At 41.1% G+C, this 19,586-nt stretch overlaps 1 protein-coding gene across 3 annotated transcripts in view; it reads right to left on the bottom strand.

Annotated features, from left to right (window-relative positions):
• Positions 1–4,255: 4,255 nt before the first annotated feature.
• LOC122549546 (parathyroid hormone/parathyroid hormone-related peptide receptor) overlaps positions 4,256–19,586 on the bottom strand; it is a 108,491-nt gene continuing 93,160 nt past the window's right edge. For all 3 annotated transcript variants that reach the window (XM_043689395.2, XM_043689396.2, XM_087985853.1), the window contains one exon: positions 4,256–6,127. In XM_043689395.2, coding sequence (XP_043545330.1) covers positions 5,756–6,127 — 372 coding nt within the window. In that variant the 3' untranslated portion in view covers positions 4,256–5,755. The remainder of the gene's footprint in view (positions 6,128–19,586) is intronic.

Below are 19,586 nucleotides of genomic sequence, written 5' to 3'. Positions count from 1 at the left end.
CTGCAGGGTCTGAACATGTCCTTCCAAGTTTGGACCCGCCCCTCAGAGCTCTCCGTCGCAGTCTCTGAGGCTGCCGTCGTTTGTTCCACCATTTCCACTCGGAGATCTAAAGCTCGGATCTCCTGCTTGTCAGTTGGTAGTAATCGGTTCTAGTGCTGTTTTGATTTTTTTCACGGAATTTTGCAAACTCCATGAGTAGATGCTGCTGCTCCACCGAACTTAATGGTGCTGCCACGGGAGTCAAGACAGCGGCTGCGAATGTGCCCAACACAGTAGGGGAATGCCCTGCTTACTGCACTCCCCTAGCTCCCTTTCCTTTAGATGTCTTCATTTCAGCTCCAGATCCGCCAAATCCTAATTAAAAGAGGTTCCAGGTGCTCTACCTACTTTATACTAAAATTTTCCTCAGGGGTGACTGATGGGGGTGTGGGTAGGAGCCCACCTTGCTAGCTCATGACACAGAGCCCAACACAGCAAACTTCTCAGTCTGCCGCCATCTTGAATCACCTCTAACTAGTTATCTAGTTAACTATTCATGTTCAAGTAAGGTTGAAACAAAAATTAACTTCAACAGTAAATTGTAGTTAAATGCTGATAACAAATTAGACGAGATTTTCGAAAGAGGTTATCTCTGAAAACCCCCTCGATCGTCAAATTCCAAAACGCACATTCTTTCCAATGCTGCATTTGGTAATGAGGTGTTGTCTTCGTGTTTGTGTAATCAGGTTCCTTTTCAAAGAGAGAGTCTTGCATTAATGCAAGTTGATACAATGACGATATAAAGTAAATTCAGAGTATTACTTTAAACTGCAGAGAATGGATACTGGCTTTATCTAGACAGTCACTCAACACAGTGGATTGTGGCCTAGATGTAGTAACTGGTGAATGAATTGGCATTATTAATGCTAAAAGCTGTTTGCTTCAAGGATGTCTTTTCAAATATATTACCAAAGATTCATCTAAATTATAAAACCAGAGAAAATTAATAATCTGAATGTGCTGTAAATAGTGTCTCAACAAAACTCCTAAAAAAAACAAACTTCCATATATGTATTAATGAGATGGTTATGTCTGCATCTCTTTGCAGAGTCTGTTTATCCTTGGTTTGACATTTGACAATGGCCCTTGTCATCGTGAGCCCCAAAATACTGACAGACATATTGAACTTTTAAATAAACGTGTTTTTTTTTATTTAGAAAGAGACATACATCCAAAAGATGAGTGTAATTGCAAATTCACTGGCTGTCTGGAGAAGAACCCTTCCCATTGACTCCTCCAATGTGATTTCATGGTCTTTTGCGTTATGTAGGAGTGTTACACAGGAGTGGTATAGGTGTTTTTTTGTTACCTGCAGGAAGTCCATGCCTTTATCCCCTGCAGTTAATGAGGATTTGGGGTATTTATATTTCAGACTATGCTCTGTTGAAAATAGAATTCATTCCTAAATACATATTTTAAAACTCCTTCGCGCCCTTAACAGGTCAACACTTGTCTATACTTCTTGATGGGTCTTGCTATGTTGGTCAGTTCTAAGAGGTTGATGCAACTTTTACACACACACACACAATCTTCGTAGTTAACAGTCTCAAAGGGCACCTGACAACCCCAAAAGTTCACATATACCCCTCTTGTTGGGGACTCAAAACTCTGATTTCAGTGGAATAGCTGGTCATTTAAATGGTCAGCTGCCTCTGGGGACTTTATATGTGTAAACTACAGACCACCTCCAAATCTGCTTCTGTAAAAGTGATACAATGCTAGTTTCATAGGTGGTTTTTGGGATTCTTGATTTCTTCTAACATTTTCACCATGATCTTAAGGGCATAAAAATAAAGGAGCAGATTTCAACCATTCTGCTCTGCCATTCGGTCATATCTGATGCATTTCTCAACCCCATTCTCCTTACTTCTTCCCATAACCCTTGATCCCCTTAAAAATCTAAATTAACTCAATGATTTGATCTCCACAGCCCTCTGCAGCAGAGTTCCACAGATTCACCACCCTCCTGCTGAAGAAATTCTTCCTCATCTCAACTCCAGGGCAGCACGGTAGCTCAGTGGTTAGCACTGCTGCCTCACAGCTCCATGGACCTGGGTTTGATTCCAGCCTCGGGCGACTGTCTGTGTGGTGTTTGCATATTCTCTCCGTGTCTGCATGGGTTTCCTCTGGGTGCTCCAGTTTTTTCCCACAATCCAAATATGTGCAGGCTAGGTGAATTGGCCATTCTAAATTACCCATAATGCTCAGGGATGTGTAGGTTAGGTGTTTTAGTCAGGGGTAAATATAGAGGAATGGGTTTGGGTGGACACTCTTCAGAGGGTCGGTGTGAACTTGTTGGGCCACAGGGCCTGTTTCCACACTCTAGGGATTCTATGATTGCAAAGGGTTGTCTCTTCACCCTGAAGGTGTGCCTCTGTGTCCTAGTGTCTCCTATTCATGGAAACATCTTCTCCAAGTCCACCCTATCCAGGATCAGTATTTGGTAGGTTTCAATCAAATCTCATCTACTCCATTTAAATTCCATGGAGTACAAACCCAGATTCCTCAACTGTTCCTTATATGACAAACCCGTCATTTCAGAATCATTCTTGTAGACCTTCTCTGGACCCCCTCAAAAACCAGCAAATCTTTCCTTAGGTATGGAACCCGAAACTGCTCGTCATATTTCAAATGCAGTCTGAATACAGCCTCATACATCTTCAGTGGTGCATCTCAACTTTTGTTTTCTAGCCTTCTTGAAAGAATGCCAACATTCCATTTGCCTTCATAACTGCCAACTGAATCTACATGTTAACCTTAAGATAATCCTGAACTAGGATCCCAAATTCCTTTGTGCTTCATATTTCTGAAAGCTTTCCCCATTTAGAAAATAGTCTATGCCTCTATTCTTCCTACCAAAATGTATAATCTCACACTTTTCCACATCGCATTCCATCTGCTAATTCTTTGCCCACTCACCCAGCATATCCATGTCCTTCAGCAGCCTTCCCCCAACTATCTTTGTGTCATCTGTAAACTTAGCAACAATGGCCTCAGTTCCTTTGCCCAGATGGTTAATATATAACGTGAATAGTGGTGATCCTAACATTGACCCCTGTGGAACTCCACTGGCCATCAGCTGCCATTCTGAAAAACACCCCTTTATCCCCAATCTCTGCCTTCTTCAGTCAGCCAATCCGATGCCAGTATCTTGCCCTTAACACCATGGGCTCTTACATTATTTAGCTTAGGTGGAGACATTCACATGATAAAAATCAAATCCAGAGGCTCACTCAATGCAGCAAATGTTGGTTAGAACAAAGAATGTGAACATTAGTGATACATTTAAGAGACACTCAGACTCCTCAAAGCACAAGATTTATCCAAATCCAAATCTATATGGAATAATCCTAGACTGTATAGCTGGTCATAAATGTGTTCAATTAAGTGTTGAAGAACTAAGCTTTGACATCCACAAGTATACTTGGATATGTACAGATTCTTAGGATTAGGGCAATAGTGTCAATGCCTAGATGCATTGAAATGTGGTGGGATCTTGTGTATGCATGCTATAGTTTTCCAGGTCACTTCAGGATGCATTAATAGTTAACAGTTTTAGTAAAACAAAGAGGCCCAAAACAGTTAGGGATAATAAGTTTTCTTTTTCTCTATGGCACACTCATAGATTATCAGATTTATTAAACATGGTTTCATGTCTTGATATGTTGGAATTTGAATACATAACGTCAATGTCTTTTTTTTTCCATTAGAAATGGACATGACTGGCAATGACAATATTTGTTGACTCACCCTACTTAAACAGTTTGCTCGTCCAGTTCAGAGTGCAGTTAGAAGTGAACCACATTGTTATGAGTCTGGATTCACACATAGGCTTGGAAATGCATGGAAGATTTCTCTCCCTAAATGACATTAGTTAACCAGATGGATATTTACAACAATCAGTAATTGGCAAGGTCACCACTGCTGAGACTACCTTTTATTCCAGTTGCCATGATAGGATTTGACCACATGCCCCCATAGAAATATCCTGAGGCTGCTGGAATAATAGTGAAATTACCAGTGCACCACTGCTGGCCTTCAAAACTCTTTGTGAACTAGAATTGTCAACTTGTGATCATATGGTGAATTCAGTGCGTAATCGTTCCAGGTGGATTAGCAGCAAGTCAATCTCTCAGATTTCCATCCCTCAGTCTTCAGTTTATAATAAAAAATGACATCAACCCAAAATGGAACACAATTCACTGTTTCTTGTCAATCACTATAGAAACAACAAACATGTTTATTATTTTCCCACAATCACTCAAGATGCATTTGTTAAAAAAATTAATAAATAATAATTTATCCTTTTTCCCAATAATTTTTAACCAAACAACATGAACATCACAAACTCAATAAGAAACAACATCTATATATCAGCATGTTTTGAACAGACACTAATAAATGGAAAGGATAAAGAATGGACATGGAGTTAGTGAATTCTGATACCTAACAGTTGGAGATCAATGCCTGGTCAATGGAAAAGATTGTGGTTTTCAATGTTGTCTTATTTACTTGAGGAGTTCACCATGCAACTCAAAGCTTTAGAGCTAATTGTGAATATTGATGCTGCATTGGCCAAGATCTTTGAAATAATGCTTGGACGGCTTTCGTCAACAGCATTGTTATGAACATCAACTTTTCTCCAAGTTTCTGCTACTATGGATCTGTGCTCAAATTGGTTTTTGGGTCATTTATTACCTTATTATTTCAACATATTTTACCTATCCTCTCAAAATGAAAAAAGATCGAAAGAAATCCACTCTGGGCCAAAAACAGAAATTGCTGGAAAGGCTCAGCAGGTCTGGCAGCATCTATGAAGAGAAATCAGAGTTAACATTTCAGGTCCAATGACCCTTCTGCAGAACTGACCCGGACCCAAAACATAACTCGTGATTTCTCTCCACTGTTGCTGCCAGACCTGCTGAGCTTTTCCAGCAACTTCTGTTTCTGATTTATAGCCAACGCAGTTCTTTTGGTTTTAATTAACACTGTGGGTATCAGTGCAAGATATCCAGGACATGTACATTCCCCAGATGGTTTTCTACAGCTCTGTATGCACTGGTGTAATAATGAGAACTATCTATTTTGAAAAGGAAGAGTTACACTTAAATTGCCACTTTACAGGATTCTGTTGAGACCATCTTCCAGATTGTCCTTTCTGAGATCTGGCAGCCCCTCTACATAAACATGACTCCTCTGCAAAAAAGAAGGCATTGCTCAGTTAATCAGATATCATCATTTTTGAAGCAGCATACTAGGAATGAGAAAAAGAAGGAAGTTGAATGCCCAATTCCTTATGATCAATCAGTTGATGCTCCTCTAACATGGTGAATAGGCACTCAGGTGATGACATGCAAACGACAGAGAGAATTTACTCTGGGAGATTCAGGCCATGCAGAAGCAATAAATGTCACCAGTGCTGTTTTGAGTCTATCCACTGAATACTGGCATTTGTGATGACATTGACTGTGCTTGACTAAAATCTACATTATTATGCAAAGATACAACAAATCCTTGGGGGAGAAAAAGATTACACGATACAATATCATGTCTTCCTGATTCTCCGTCCACATTTCAGGTATTTTCCAGTTGGAGTACCCTGCTCTTACCAGTGTAGTGAAACAAGTGGAGAACAATTCAATCCATTGCTATTGTTTTATGGTTGAGGAGTTCAGTTGTGTGTAGATTAGATGCTTCCTGTGCATGTGCCTTCCAATCACATTACAGTCTCCCTCTCTTCCTCAACAACTAAAGAAGGTTTGTGGGTCTCTGAAGCCCCCAAACTCCTGCTGTGCTCATCATCCTTGCCATTTTGCTCAGGTAGAGATGAGGGCGGTGAGTTCTCAGAGACTGAGCCATTTTTAACATAGCCTGGCAGGTTCCGATGCCCATTCAGTAGTCCACTGCCCAGTCGACTATTGAGGTGGAGAGCTTGTGGAGCACGGGTGGTCAGGTTGGTGCTGATACTGTTGTTGGTGTGTGACACCATTGGTCCATAGCTGTAGTTGGTGTTCCCTCCACGGGCTTTGCGTTTGAAGTCAAGTGCTAATGTCCACCGTGCCCATGCCTTTTTAATCTCACTCTGGACCTGCAAAATAGGACAGAGATACACAATCAAAAAATGTCAGAACTCACAGCCTGGAGCACTGATAGTGCCTGCAAGAGTGTGTGACAATTATATGAGATTAATATGGCTGCTGATGAAACCACTGCAAATTGACCTACAGGCAGAATAGCTGTCACATGTGATGGTGGTAACAGTGAGCTTTAGGACAAGGGGGGCACAGTCAGATCAGCTGTCTTCACAGAAGTATAAGGAAATAATTTAAAATCTGCCTTCTGGGTGACAGCCTCCAACCAAACCTTTACAGATTGTTAGATTGCTCATTGGGCTGTCCTGAAGAAATGGACCACAGCTGGGAAATTATACGCTGAGCTCAATCTCAACAGATTTCACCAAGCAAGTTTGATGTGGGCTTAACCCTCTAATTTACACACATTTACTGCCAGTTTTAGGCATTTACTTATATCTTACTCACTACACAAATTAAAAACAAAGGTGCCATTTTCCCAGAGGACAATAGGGTTGCTCTCTGATTAGAGAGAGAGAGAGACAACTGATGGTGGCTTAACCAGAGGGACACCACAACTCAGGTGATTGGGGAAGGTTGAGAAAGAGAGTCCTTCGTAGTAAGCTCAGTGCAGGAATTGCATCTTTTTGTATTCCAAACAGCTGTCCAGCCAACTCAACAACCAATTACTGATTAGTATAACTGATACAACGCTTCCAGCAGAGAATGAGCACAAATGTAATGATTGGTCTCCTGAGTGTATTTAAAACAGCTACAGTGCAATCCTATTTCTAGACCCATGATTTTCAAAATGAAGAAGAAAAGTAAAAATCAGTAAATGGTGAACTATTGCCCCTGTCACAATCAATTCTCCGGCCTCATTTAATCAGCAGAGAAAATAGATTATTGACTTATTTCTTCCAAACACAAGTAACAATGAGATCAATTTATACCATCTTTCATATCAATGTCAAGCCATCTATACTGCAACAGTGGTTAATGCTTCCATTCAGACAATGTTTAAATCAACACAATAAAATCCCAGTGCTGGAAGTATTTCAACCAATCAGGTATTTTCCAGATGTTTGCCAGTAGAATCCAAAACTAATTCCATCATCTTATGCTCTCCCTGAAACCTGTAACTTCATTTGCTTCATGTATTCACATAGATTTCTGAAATAACTCAGAGAAGACAAGGTATCTGTACCAAATCACTTTTTATTTATACATGGACTCTGACTGGCTTGTTCAGAGCCAGTCCCTAGAATAAGACTCTCTGAATCTCCTGTTTTTTTTATGTGGAGAGTCCTTGACACTGATCCAGCTCCCTCAGAGCCAGCTCTCAGAGTGAAGAGGATGTCAGACACTCCCTTCTTTATTACCCCCACACTACCACCTAACTGCAGTAGTGCATGTTGTTTGTATGTTTGTTTATTTATTTATTTATTCCCCCCCCCCCCCCCCCAAAGCACCAATGTTGTGTGTGCAGGTGTGAGACACAGTGAAAGAGAATCTCCTGTTTATATCTGTCAGCCAGGGTTCCCTATTGGCCCAGAGTAACAATCCCATTCATGGATGTCACAGTCAATGAGAATCACCTGGCCCTTGTTCCAATTATTTCCGTTTCTATAAGATGATGTAATGGTCTCTGCCTTTAGCATGTGAGTTCCATTGAACATTCGAGAGCCAATCCAGATTTCAGGAAGATAGCTCATTTTGAACAGATCATTCTCAAGATGTAGACACTGCAATGGTGCTTATTTCCCTCTTAATGTGAAAATGTCATGATAAATTATAAGATTTACTTGAGGGCAGTTAAGAGTCAATCACTTTGGTGAGTGTTGAGTATTTTGCAAATATGTTTTATTCCCATGAAAATTATCAACAGATCCAGTTTTGAAGAATCATTTCTGTTAATTCTGTTTCTTTCTGGATGTTTTCAGACCTGTTGAGTTTCTCCAGCATTTTCCATTTTTATTTCAGATCTTCAGCTGTGTAGTATTTTGCTCTTAATTAACATATCCTAGCTGTTTTTACTTCAGCAACTTAGCCACACTGAAATCTTGTCTCTACTTGTGACTAAACAAGTTGCTAAGGGACAAAGTGTTGAAGTCTCCACAGCTATAACTCCCAGGTCAAGTGCTGACCTTTATGTAGACAAGAAAACTAGTTGCCAGGAGATTTTCTGACGCAGTATGGGAAACCGCCCTTACTTGCAAGACTTGACAACCATAAAGTATCTACTGTTTCGATAACATAATCTTACATGTTCTCCAGGGAAACAGATACTGTGTCTGCAGCCAAAATAAGAGTTGAGCCCAGAACATCAAGAGTCAGTTGGAAAGTTAGAATGATGCAATAATTTGTGACAAAAGATAAGAATTGGAATATGTACATACAGCCTAATGTAGCTGAATAGTACAAGGATAACTGATTCTTCTCAAAATAGTGTTCTCAGGACAGACTGGAAGTCCCCAGCTGAATAGTAGAGAGCCAGATCTATTAATTTTCACTTCTAGTACTCATTGATATTTTCTCATTTTGAGAATTATTTTAATACTAGAAAACATATTATTTGGCAATATATAATATACATAGGTGTTTCTCAATTCTAGAGTGTTGGCCAGGGGAGAAATAGTCTCTACATCCACTTTGCCACACACAATCACACCCTCTAAGAACTTCATAAATTTCAATGAAGTCATGTCTCATTCATTAAAATGCTCAGGAATGCAAATCTATTTTTCTCAATCCCTCCTCATAAGATAACTCCAACATTCCAGAGACTAAACTGATAAACCACCTTTGACGTCCCTTTATAGTAAGCATATCTTTCCTTACGTAACGAGACCAAAGCTGTTCATAATACTCCAGGATTGGACTCACAAGGTCTGCTGCCAGCTATCTTTACTTCTGTACTCAAATCCATTTCCAGTGAATTACAAAGGAAAATTGCTTCCTCAATCACTTGCTGCTTGAACATGTTAAATTTTATATATAAAATCTGAAACCACATATGCCAAAATCATGGAAATTATTGTTACAGGATCAACATGATTTGATGTGCAGACCAATTGTAATATTTCCAGATTCGCTGATGACAGCAAACTGGGTAGAAATTCAAGTTGTGAGTATGATGCAAGGAGGCTTTAAGAGGACTGGAACTAGCTAGGTAAATGTGCTGGAACATGGAGGACAGAATATAATGTGAATAAGTGTGAAGTTATTTTGTAGAAAGAAAAGAAAGGTTGAATATTTCTTAAATGGTGAGAGGCTTAGGTATTCAAAAGGATCTGGATGTCCTTGTTCAAGTTACTAAAAGTGAACATGCACAAGCAGCAAGTGATTAAGGGACGTCAAAGGTGGTTTATCAGTTTACTCTCTGGAATGTTGGAGTTATCTTATGAGGAGAGATTGCGGAAAATAGATTTGCATTCCTGAGCATTTTAATGAATGAGAGATGATTTCATTGAAATTTATGAAGTTCTTAGAGGGTGTGATCGTGTGTGGCAAAGTGGATGCAGAGACGATTTCTCCCCGGCCGACACTCTAGAATTGAGAAACATAATCTCAGGATGAGAGGCAACCCATGGAAGACAGGGATAAGGAGGGTTTTGTTTCATTCAGGAGGATGATAAATCTTTGGAATTCTCTACCCAGAGTCTGTGGAAATTCAGTTAGTGAAAGAATACTGAATGGACTCACAAACTCTTAACATTCGTCTGTACCTGTGATTTTGCTTATGCCACTGTTTACCTATTATTTACTTTTCTATGCTACTTAACTCTGTGATCTGTCTGTATTGCTCGCAAGGCAAAGCTTTTCACTGTGCCTCGGTACATGTGACAATAAATTCAATTCAATTCAATACCCCAAGACAGAAATTGGCCATTTTTTTTCACATTGTTGAATAGATGTCTGTGTTGGGGCTATACAAGAACAGACTAACCAGGGTTTTGGCCAGCATTTGAACACAAGTCTTCAGTACTATTACCAAACTACCAAGTATTTGCAATACCAGTGTATCCTGCTATCTCTTGGTTATATGTGAATCAATTTGGCTGAAGATTGAAATCTGTGATGAAGGAGATCTCTGGAAGAGGACAAACTGGATCATCCATTTGGCACTTCTGGCTGAAGATTGTCTCAAATGCGTCAGCCTTATCTTTTTTTAAAGGATTTAGACTAACATTTGAAGGATGCTAACCAACATGTAACATTAGAAGGGAGAAACAACGAGCACAAAGAATTCAGCGAGACAGTTAGTAGGAGAGTTAAACATAGTAACATGAAGCAATGGGGTGGCACGGTGGCTCAGTGGTTACCACTGCTGCCTCACAATGCCAGGGACCCAGGTTCAATTCCACCCCTGGCTGACTGACTGTGTGGAACTTGTACATTCTCCCATGTCTGCGTGGGTTCCTTCCAGGTGCTCTGGTTTCAAAGATGTATAGGCTAGGTGGATAACCCATTGGGAATGAAGGGTTATAGGGGTGAGATACTCTTTGAAGGGTCAATATGGGCCAAATGTCTTCTTTCTACACTCTAGGAATTCTATGATTCTAATGGAGCCAGATTAAGAGAGAATACAATAAAGTCTGAATTAGATTGTATTATTAGAAGTGCATATATGTAAATGTACATTAGTAAACAAGATTAGTGATTATAAGCAGATAGCCATGTGTGAATATCATGTTGCAGTCATAACAGGTCTGGTTCAATAATGCACAGGACTAAATGTTTACTATTTCTAGCTACAGAGGGTTCGAGAAGGATGAAAAAGAAAGGAAAGCAAGACAGATGGAATGTGAGTTGAGTAGTCAATGACACAATCTATGGTTAGAGTTAAGAAACTAGAGGGGTGCCATTAGTATTCAATAGACCACCAACTAGGGTGGCATGGTGGCTCAGTGGTTAGCACAGCTGCCTCACAGTGCTTGGGACCCAGGTTCAATTCTCATCTTGGACAGACTGTCTGTGTGGAGTTTGCACATTCTCCCCATGTCTGCATGGATTTCCTCCAGGTGCCCCAGGTTTCCTCCCACAGCCCAAAGATGTGCAGGTTACGTGAATTGGCCATGCTAAATTGCCCATGGTATTAGGTGCATTAGTCAGGGGTAAATATAGGGTATGAGAATGGGTCTGGGTGGGTTACTCTTCGGAGGGTTAGTGTGGATTTGTTGGGCTGAAGGACCTGTTTCCATACTGTCATCAGAAAGGTAGAGAAGGAAATCACAGGGTGGGGGGGGCACAAGAACTATAGAGTATTGATAATTGATGTCTAATTATCTTAATCATAGACTAGGATAATAATAGTGCAAAGAAAAAAGGAAATAGTTTCCTGAAGCATATTCAGGAGAATTTTCTTGATCAGTATGTTTATAGCTCAAAAAGGAAGGAAATATTGCTGAATCTGAGATAGGGGAATACTTATGGAACATTTATCATAGAACCATAAAGATTAGATTTGTGATGGAAAGGACAAGGAGCAATCCAGATTAGGAATACTTAAGTGAAGGGTGGCCAATTTCAATGGGGGTAAGAATACATCTGACCCTGGTCAATAGGAGTTAAAGACTGCCAGACAAAACAGTGATGGAACAATGGGATACCATTAAAGAGGAGATAGCCACAAGGAGGAAATGTAGGATCAAAAAAGTTTATTTAATTATGAAAAAGATAAAATGAAGCAGAAAAAGCATGCTCAAGGCAAATGCCAAGTTGATAATGCAAGTGAGAACCAGACTGAAAATAAAAAGTTCAGAGGGAGAGTTAAAAAAAGAATATGAGAGTAAAAGAGTGTGAGAAAAGAACAGCATATAACATAGAAAGACAGAATTTTTCCAGACCCGGAATAACATTGCCCATGGTGAGAAAGTTGTGAGAGTTTGAGAGATGTTGAGTGAGGTGTTCCTTGACATTGTGACTGACAATCATGATGCTCACTAATGAACAGCAAGAAGCTTATTAATGAGTTTATAGCCCATTATCAACCTATTTTTTTACTTAATCTCATCTCATGAATTTCCTATTCCAACTTCCGAATGGAAACTAAACATCAAGATTTCTGAACATGTGAGTCAGAGCGAGTGCCTGATGACTCCAGCTTGGCACTTAATCCTTCAGGCCTCCATCTTCGGCATCTGACAACAATGTTTCAGAAGATGAAGATGCTTGTGACCACACCCAGAGTGGGTGGAGTAAACGCTTCATTCTGGGAGGGAGGGAGTGTTGACTTGGAATGATGAGAGGCCCTTCATTAAACTGACACCAACATGCTGATGCGAAAACTGAGCACTAAATGCTTTGCAAATTATATATTTGCCACCTATGTTCAGCCCAATCGTCACTCCATCAGGCAAGATAATCAATGAATCCCATTAATGCCTGTTGTGCAATTGCTGTGAAAAACTGACATCTAGCTTCCAAAATAGCAGTAACCTGCCATTTAACCATAGCCTGCAAATGGTTCATTAGGAGCTCACTTCACACTTTGGGTTGTGAAACACCATATAGTAGTAAGGATATGTGAGTTCTGTAGCTTCAATATTGCATTTCTGGCTAGACAAAGACTTATCCATACAGGTGATGGTGAAACATTAACATATACAGGTAGTTCTCCGATAGCACGTTTCTTAAACGTGATTTGTGAATTGCAGACTATTTTTTTTAATAAAGCTAACTCCCATTCATTATTGCGCGATTTCCATTCCTGGCGCTAGATGTCACAGTGCAAGGACTCCGCGTAGCATCACGTGGTCAGTCAGCTTACGCGCTTTCTGGTGAAGCGCTTTGTGAAAGATAAAGTGCTGTAGTCAGTGATTTTAGTGTTAAAGTGTTAAATTTACTGTATTATTTCATTAAAATAGATGATTTAAAATTTACTTAGACTGTTCTATTGTTTGTTTTGATTTTTCTGTTATTTTTAGTGGTTCGCCACCAACCCTGTTTTTCCCATAGGCCCCATTATTTCTATTGCATGACTTTCTATAACATGGAGTCACATGGGAATGTAACTATAGCATTATAGGAGCACTACCTGTATTTACAATACAGGAACTTATTTGCAGTGACCTATCACCCATGCTATATATGTCCCCTCAAGAGATCTTCCTTCTTTCCTTCCCACTACATCTCAGTATAGTCCCAGGTTCCAGAGCTGGAAGGTGCTCTGCCTATTGTGAAGCCTATTGGCCTTGGAAATATGATTGGGCAACCACAGGGATTTGATTGTCCAGAGGTCCCAGATATGGTGAGCGCACCCTGACCACAGGCAAGTGCATCCTCCTTGGGTTGACCTCTCACAGGGTTGAGGGGGTCGGTGGGGATGGGGGAGTTAGGTAGGCAGTCTGGCTCGAGTAGACACTGCCAGAGGGCTTGTGTTTGGTTTCTCTCATGGCTGGGTGCCACCCTGTAACCCTGGGAGGAAGAGGCACCTAGATTGAGCTCAAGGACCCTTGTCCCCCTCTCTCTGTTGGTACTCATCACCAATGGATAGGGTGGTGGAGTGCAGGTCTGTGAAGTCTCTGAGAGTGCCGGACCTGGCTCTGTAAGGCAGCTACCAAACCAGTCCATGGAGACAGGCAGATCCTCATGTGCTTGAGGCAGCAGTGTTCCAATGGCAGTGCTACAGTCCTGCAGCCTTTGTGTCAGGCTGGCCAGTGCTCCTCACAGGCCTGCCTGCTGCTTCTGTGTTGACTTGTGCAGGTCACTGCCTGCATTGATTGACACCTGCATTGCCGACACCATGAGGTCATTTCCTGCTGGGTGCTATGCAGGTGTCTGGTCTCCGGCAATCCTCCGAGTGACAGATGACTCTGGCATTTCTCCCTTGACCAGCTGCAGAAGCGTGGCAGTGAAGTGCTGACTGCCTCGGCTCTAATCTAGCTAACATTCCTTCCGAGGTGTCAGTACAGGAGCTGGTGGAGGGTGCAGGAAGCAGCTTTGCTGATATTCCCTCTGATGGAGCAGTCATCTCCTCCTTCGGGGTAGAGTAGGGTGTGTCTTGCAGGATGGGTCTCTTGGCAGCAGACACACTGGACATCATACTGGTGCCTGCAGGAGGCACCAGAAAGAATCTCACCACCATGGGGTAAGTGTTCTGGCATGTCAACAATAAATTCAGAGTGGAGGCAGTTGAAGAGCAGCACAACAATAAACAAAGTTTCTTGCTCGGCTGCCAGGAAAAGGAGATTTCCACATTCTCACAGGAATCGACCAGTCTTTGTCAGCCAGAGCCAACATTCTCTCATCATCAGGGTGAGGAGAAGAGGAACTGCACCCCACCAGCCATCCCAGCTCTATTGGCCATGTTATGGTCTAGAATGCAAAAGGAAAGGACTGAATGAGATGAAAGTGATTGATACAGGTGTCAGGATTGGTGCAAGTGGGGGAAAGGTGCTGAGATGACCCGAGTGAGAGAGTAGACAGCACAGCGATATACAGGGGCAGTGATGTGTGGGGGGGTTTGGGGAGAGACATACAGGGGCAGTAATGTGTGGGGGGGGTTTGGGGAGAGACATACAGGGGTAGTAATGAGTGTGGGGTTTGTGCAGAGACATACAGGGGCAGTAATGTGTGGGGGGGGGGTTGTGCAGAGACATACAAGGGCAGTAATGTGTGGGGGGGTTGTGCAGAGACATACAGGGGCAGTAATGTGTGGGGGGGTTGTGCAGAGACATACAGGGGCAGTAATGTGTGGGGGGCTTGTGTAGAGACATACAAGGGCAGTAATGTGTATGGGGGTTGTGATGGCAAAGCAGGGAGGGAAGATGTTGCATGTCATAGAACGTGTGGGAGAGCATGAGCCTTGGTGGGCGGTGGGTGCAGTAGCAGAAATAAGGTGGAGGCACTTACCCTGTGTTGCTGATCACTCTTCCAGGCTGTAGAGACTGCTGTGACCCGTATGACAATCTCAAACTGGCATTGTGCCCTCTTCTACCAATCCTTTTGGAAGAGGATGACCCCCCCCCTCCATACCATGCCATTCACCAGGATCACCAAGCCCATGTTCACAAACTGGGTACCAATTTCCCTTTGCCACAAGGCAGGGCAAATATCTGCGACCATGCAGGGCTGCTCCCAACTGCCACCTCTTGACTGGGTGTACAATGGCCTCTTAAATAAGGTGCCAGCCACAGTGATGCCAGTCCATCCTGGATGTGCTGAGTACATCCAGCTTTGCTGAGTGGTAGAATTGAGCTAGCATCAGGCAGGAAGGGTGCCAGAGTTAAACCTTTGGGGCAGAACTGGGACAATATCACAAGAAAGCCCGCTAGGCTTCATGGAGAGAAACCCTCCATGGAACCTGACAAAAATTACACTTTGCCAAAAGATGAGTAGATTCAACCCAAGGAAGTGCAAAAGTTGTTATTAATTCACAGGATAAGGGCGTTGCTGGCTAGGCCAGCAATTATTGCCCATCACTAATTGCCCAGAGGGCAGTTTAAGAGACACCCACATTTCTGATTGCCTGGAGTCACATGTAGGCCAGACCAGGTAAGGATGGTAGTTTTCTTCCTTAAAAGATATTAGTGAACTAGATGAGCTTTTCCCAACAATCAACAAAGGATTCATGATCATCATTAGACTCTTAATTCAAGGTTTTTTTATTGAATTCAAATACAACCACTTGCCATGGTAGGATTCAAAGCCTGATCCTCAGGACTTTACCTAAGTCTTTGGATTACTAGGTCTAGTGATCATACCATTAGGCCATCACCTCCCCAGATAAAATAAATACTAAAAGTGTAGACGAATGAGATGAAGGACTCAAAAGTTGATCTACTCATGAAGCCAAGGGCATGGTTTAAGTACTGAATGAGAAGGCACCACGTAAGTCAAAGTGAAAAAGGTGATAGTTCAGGCATTGGATGAACCAAAAATTGATAAAGAGGAAGAATTATATCTTGCTGTTATCATCAGAACCAGGTAGGATTTATCCAAGGATACTGAAGGAATCAAGGGTAGAAATTGCAAAAGCATGTGCTGTAATCTTACAATTCTCCTTAAATACAGATGACTGAAGAATTGCAAATGTTATGCATTTGTTCAAAGAAAGAGGTGCCAGAATAAAGTTAGCAACCACGAAGTTTAGCTTTACTGGAACAAAAGTTTTCAGAACCAAACTTCTCTGTCAAAATTAACGTACGGTTGGACAATTATGGATTAATTAAAGAAAGCCAGCATGGATTTGCTAAAGTTAAATTATGCTTAGTTGACGTGAGTTAATTTTTGATGAGGCTTCAAAGACATTTGATGGAAGTCATAAAGTTTGATAAAGTGTCACATAACAGGGTTGACAGTAAAGTCGGAGCCTATGGAATAAAAAGGGCAGTGGCAGCATGGATACAAAGCCGAATGAGGGACTGGAATCAGAGAGTAAAGGTAAACAGTAAACGAGAGGAAGATATCAAATTGGATCCCACAGGAGTCACTTCAAGAATCACAGCTTGTATTGATCTATATTAATGTCATAAACCTGGTACGTAATTTGCAGATTTAGAGATGACACAATACTTGGAAGCTTTATGAACTGTAATTGTTTTCAAATGGACAGACAGATTGGGAGAATAGGTGAACAGAAGTGAGATGGAATTTAGTCCATACAAGTATAAAGTTATATATTTTAATAGGAAGAAAGTTAACAAACAATATAAAATAGTAGCTACAATTTTAAAGTGAGTGTGGAATGGAGTCCTGGGGGTTATATGCACACAAAGTTTTGAAGTTGACAGGGCAGACTGAGAAAATCTTCGAAAAAGTCTACAAGATCCTGGTCTTTATAAAGTGTGGTGCTGGAAAAACACAGCAGGCCAGGCAGCATCCCAGGAGCAGGAGAATTGACATTTCGGGCATAAACCCTTCTTCAGGAGTGAGACTGGTGTGCCAAGCGGGCTGAGATAAAGGGTAGGGGGGAGGGAATTTGGGGGAGGGGCGCTGGTCTCCAGCATCTGCAGTCCTCACTTTCTCCTAGTTGATCTTAACCTATTGCGAATCCTCTTGCAAGGATGCCTACCTTGAAGAAGCTCTCCTCCTCCCTCCACAAGGATATTCCCAGCGTCCCTCCCCCAAATTCTCTCCCCCCTACCCTTTATCTCAACCCGCTTGGCACACCAGCCTCACTCCTGAAGAAGAGTTTATGCCCGAAACATCGATTCTCCTGCTCCTCGGATGCTGCCTGGCCTGCTGTGTTTTTCCAGCACCACATTTTTCAACTCTGGTCTCCAGCATCTGCAGTCCTCACTTTCTCCTAGTCTTTATAAATACAGGCATTGAGTACAACAGCAAGAAAATTACAGTGAACTTTCATAAAACAATGGTTAGCCTGAATTGAAATGCTGCAATCAGTTCTGGATTCTCCACTTAAGAAAAATGTTGAAGGCTTTAGATAGGGTACAGACAAGATTTACAAGAATAGTTCCAGACATGAGGTACTTCAGTGATGGGGATGGATTGGAGAAGTAGGGTCTGTTAACAGTATTAATCTGTTATACTTGAGTTTATTAACACTCTATGACATTAAAATATTACAGTTACTGGAAATGGACAATTTTTAATCCATTGGAACTGGGGTGTATAGAATGCAGATTCAGTCTATCACAATTCTGTGAAAAGGCAACATCAGAAATGGTTTGGTTTCTCAATATTTTATACATCAATTAAAAAGGAGTATAAAGAGTTGGACATTGGGAGAACTTTGCAAATTGACAGTCAAATCTCTAGCCCAGTTTTAGATGCCACAAAATGTTGAATAAGACATAATACCTAGAGCAGAGCCTAACAGAATTTATCATTCAAAGCAATTTGTTATTAAAAACAGCTTTAAGCCAGTCAATTCCAGAGAAAGTGGAACAATAGATGGTTAATGAGAGCTTCCATTCTCCCCACAGAGACCCAAGGTAGAGAATGAGAGAAATACTACAGAGGGAAACTGGTAGAATTCAACAGAATCAAAATCTGAAGGAAGAAACAAGGATTGGGGTTTGTACTGCTGCTCTATTCTAAACCCAAACAATAAAACTGGCTGACACTTGCATTCAGTGACAATATGGAAAATGGTGGTAATGAATTTGGAGAAGCAGGAGCTGCTGTCTTTCAGCAGATTTGAGTAAATTGTCCAAAGTCGTGAGACATCTGGACAAAGCAGAAACAGCAAAGCATACCCATTGGTGATAAAGCCAAGGACAGGGGAATACATCTTCAAGGTGAATAGCAAAAGGAGCAAAGGTGACATGAGGGAAAAACCATTTCTTACAATGAGTGGTTAGATTCTGAATACAGTGTTTGAGCTTATCTTAGAAGCAGATTCAATTATGGCTTTTGAAAGTGAATTCAATGAGCATCAGAACAGACAAATACTTCAAAGGACATTGAGGAACTGGCAGGGGTGTGCTTTTAGGTGAGTTACTTTTGAAGAGAACAGGTATGAGCATGAAAATTCAAATGGCCTTCATCTGTCCTGTAATTCTGTGTCAATATTGGATGGTGAACCAATCATCATCTCATCCAAAGGTAAAACTGTCCTCATAATATTGGCATGCAGACTTAAGAAGGTTGTGTTCAATGCAGCATCGAAGACAATAGAAGACTTAATTGAAGAGTTCACAATGATGAAAGAATTGGAGATGATAAGACACAAAATTTAAAGCTTAGCAAAGAGTCAGCCAGTCTGTCAAATCTGCTTTTCAACAAGAACTGTCTATTATAAATAAGTTTTCCTTAACTCTTTATGTTAGTGATGTGACAAATTATCACATGCAGGATATTAAAATATACATTCAGCATTTATCGATTATACTTAAGTTTAAAAATACTCTATGACATAACAAAATATTACAATGTGCAGAAATCTGAAATTAAGAGCAGAAAATGCTAACAAAATAAAACACAGCACATCAATAGAGAGAGAAATAGCATTAACATTTCAGGTCCGTCGCCATTCTCCTGTTCGGAAAACTTGGAAAGTTAACCCTGTTCCTATGAGCATAGATGTTATCTGTTCTGTTGAGTATTGTAAGCATTTTCTGTACTGTATTTATTTTTGGTGATACTCTATCAGGGGAGTGAACGAAACAGGTTTATTTGACTCAAATCACTAGAATGGGTATTATTTGACTCTCATATCTCAATATATTTTGAGTGAATGGATCCATTTTAATCTTTTGGGATTCAGCACAAATTCAATCTACCAAGATTCTGTGGAATGACAAAGCAAGAAATGATTTGGTCTTTGTGGATTTTACACAACAAATTAAAAACGAGTATAAAGAGCTGAATATTAGGAACATTGCAAATTAGATCTCTAGTCTAATTTTACACACCACAAACTAGTGGGCAATTAGTGGGCGGCATGGTGGCACAGTGGTTAGCACTGTTGCCTCACAGCGCCAGAGACCCGGGTTCAATTCCCGCCTCAGGCGACTGTGTGGAGTTTGCACATTCTCCCCATGTCTGCTTAGGTTTCCTCCGGGTGCT

The sequence above is a fragment of the Chiloscyllium plagiosum genome, unplaced genomic scaffold, assembly GCF_037043375.1.
Source record: "Chiloscyllium plagiosum isolate Xiang-an unplaced genomic scaffold, Cpla_swu_hap1 HiC_scaffold_4, whole genome shotgun sequence".
Classification (NCBI taxonomy): domain Eukaryota; kingdom Metazoa; phylum Chordata; class Chondrichthyes; order Orectolobiformes; family Hemiscylliidae; genus Chiloscyllium; species Chiloscyllium plagiosum.
The sequence above is the reverse complement of the archived record's forward strand: the minus strand, read 5'-3'. Positions and strand labels throughout refer to the sequence as shown.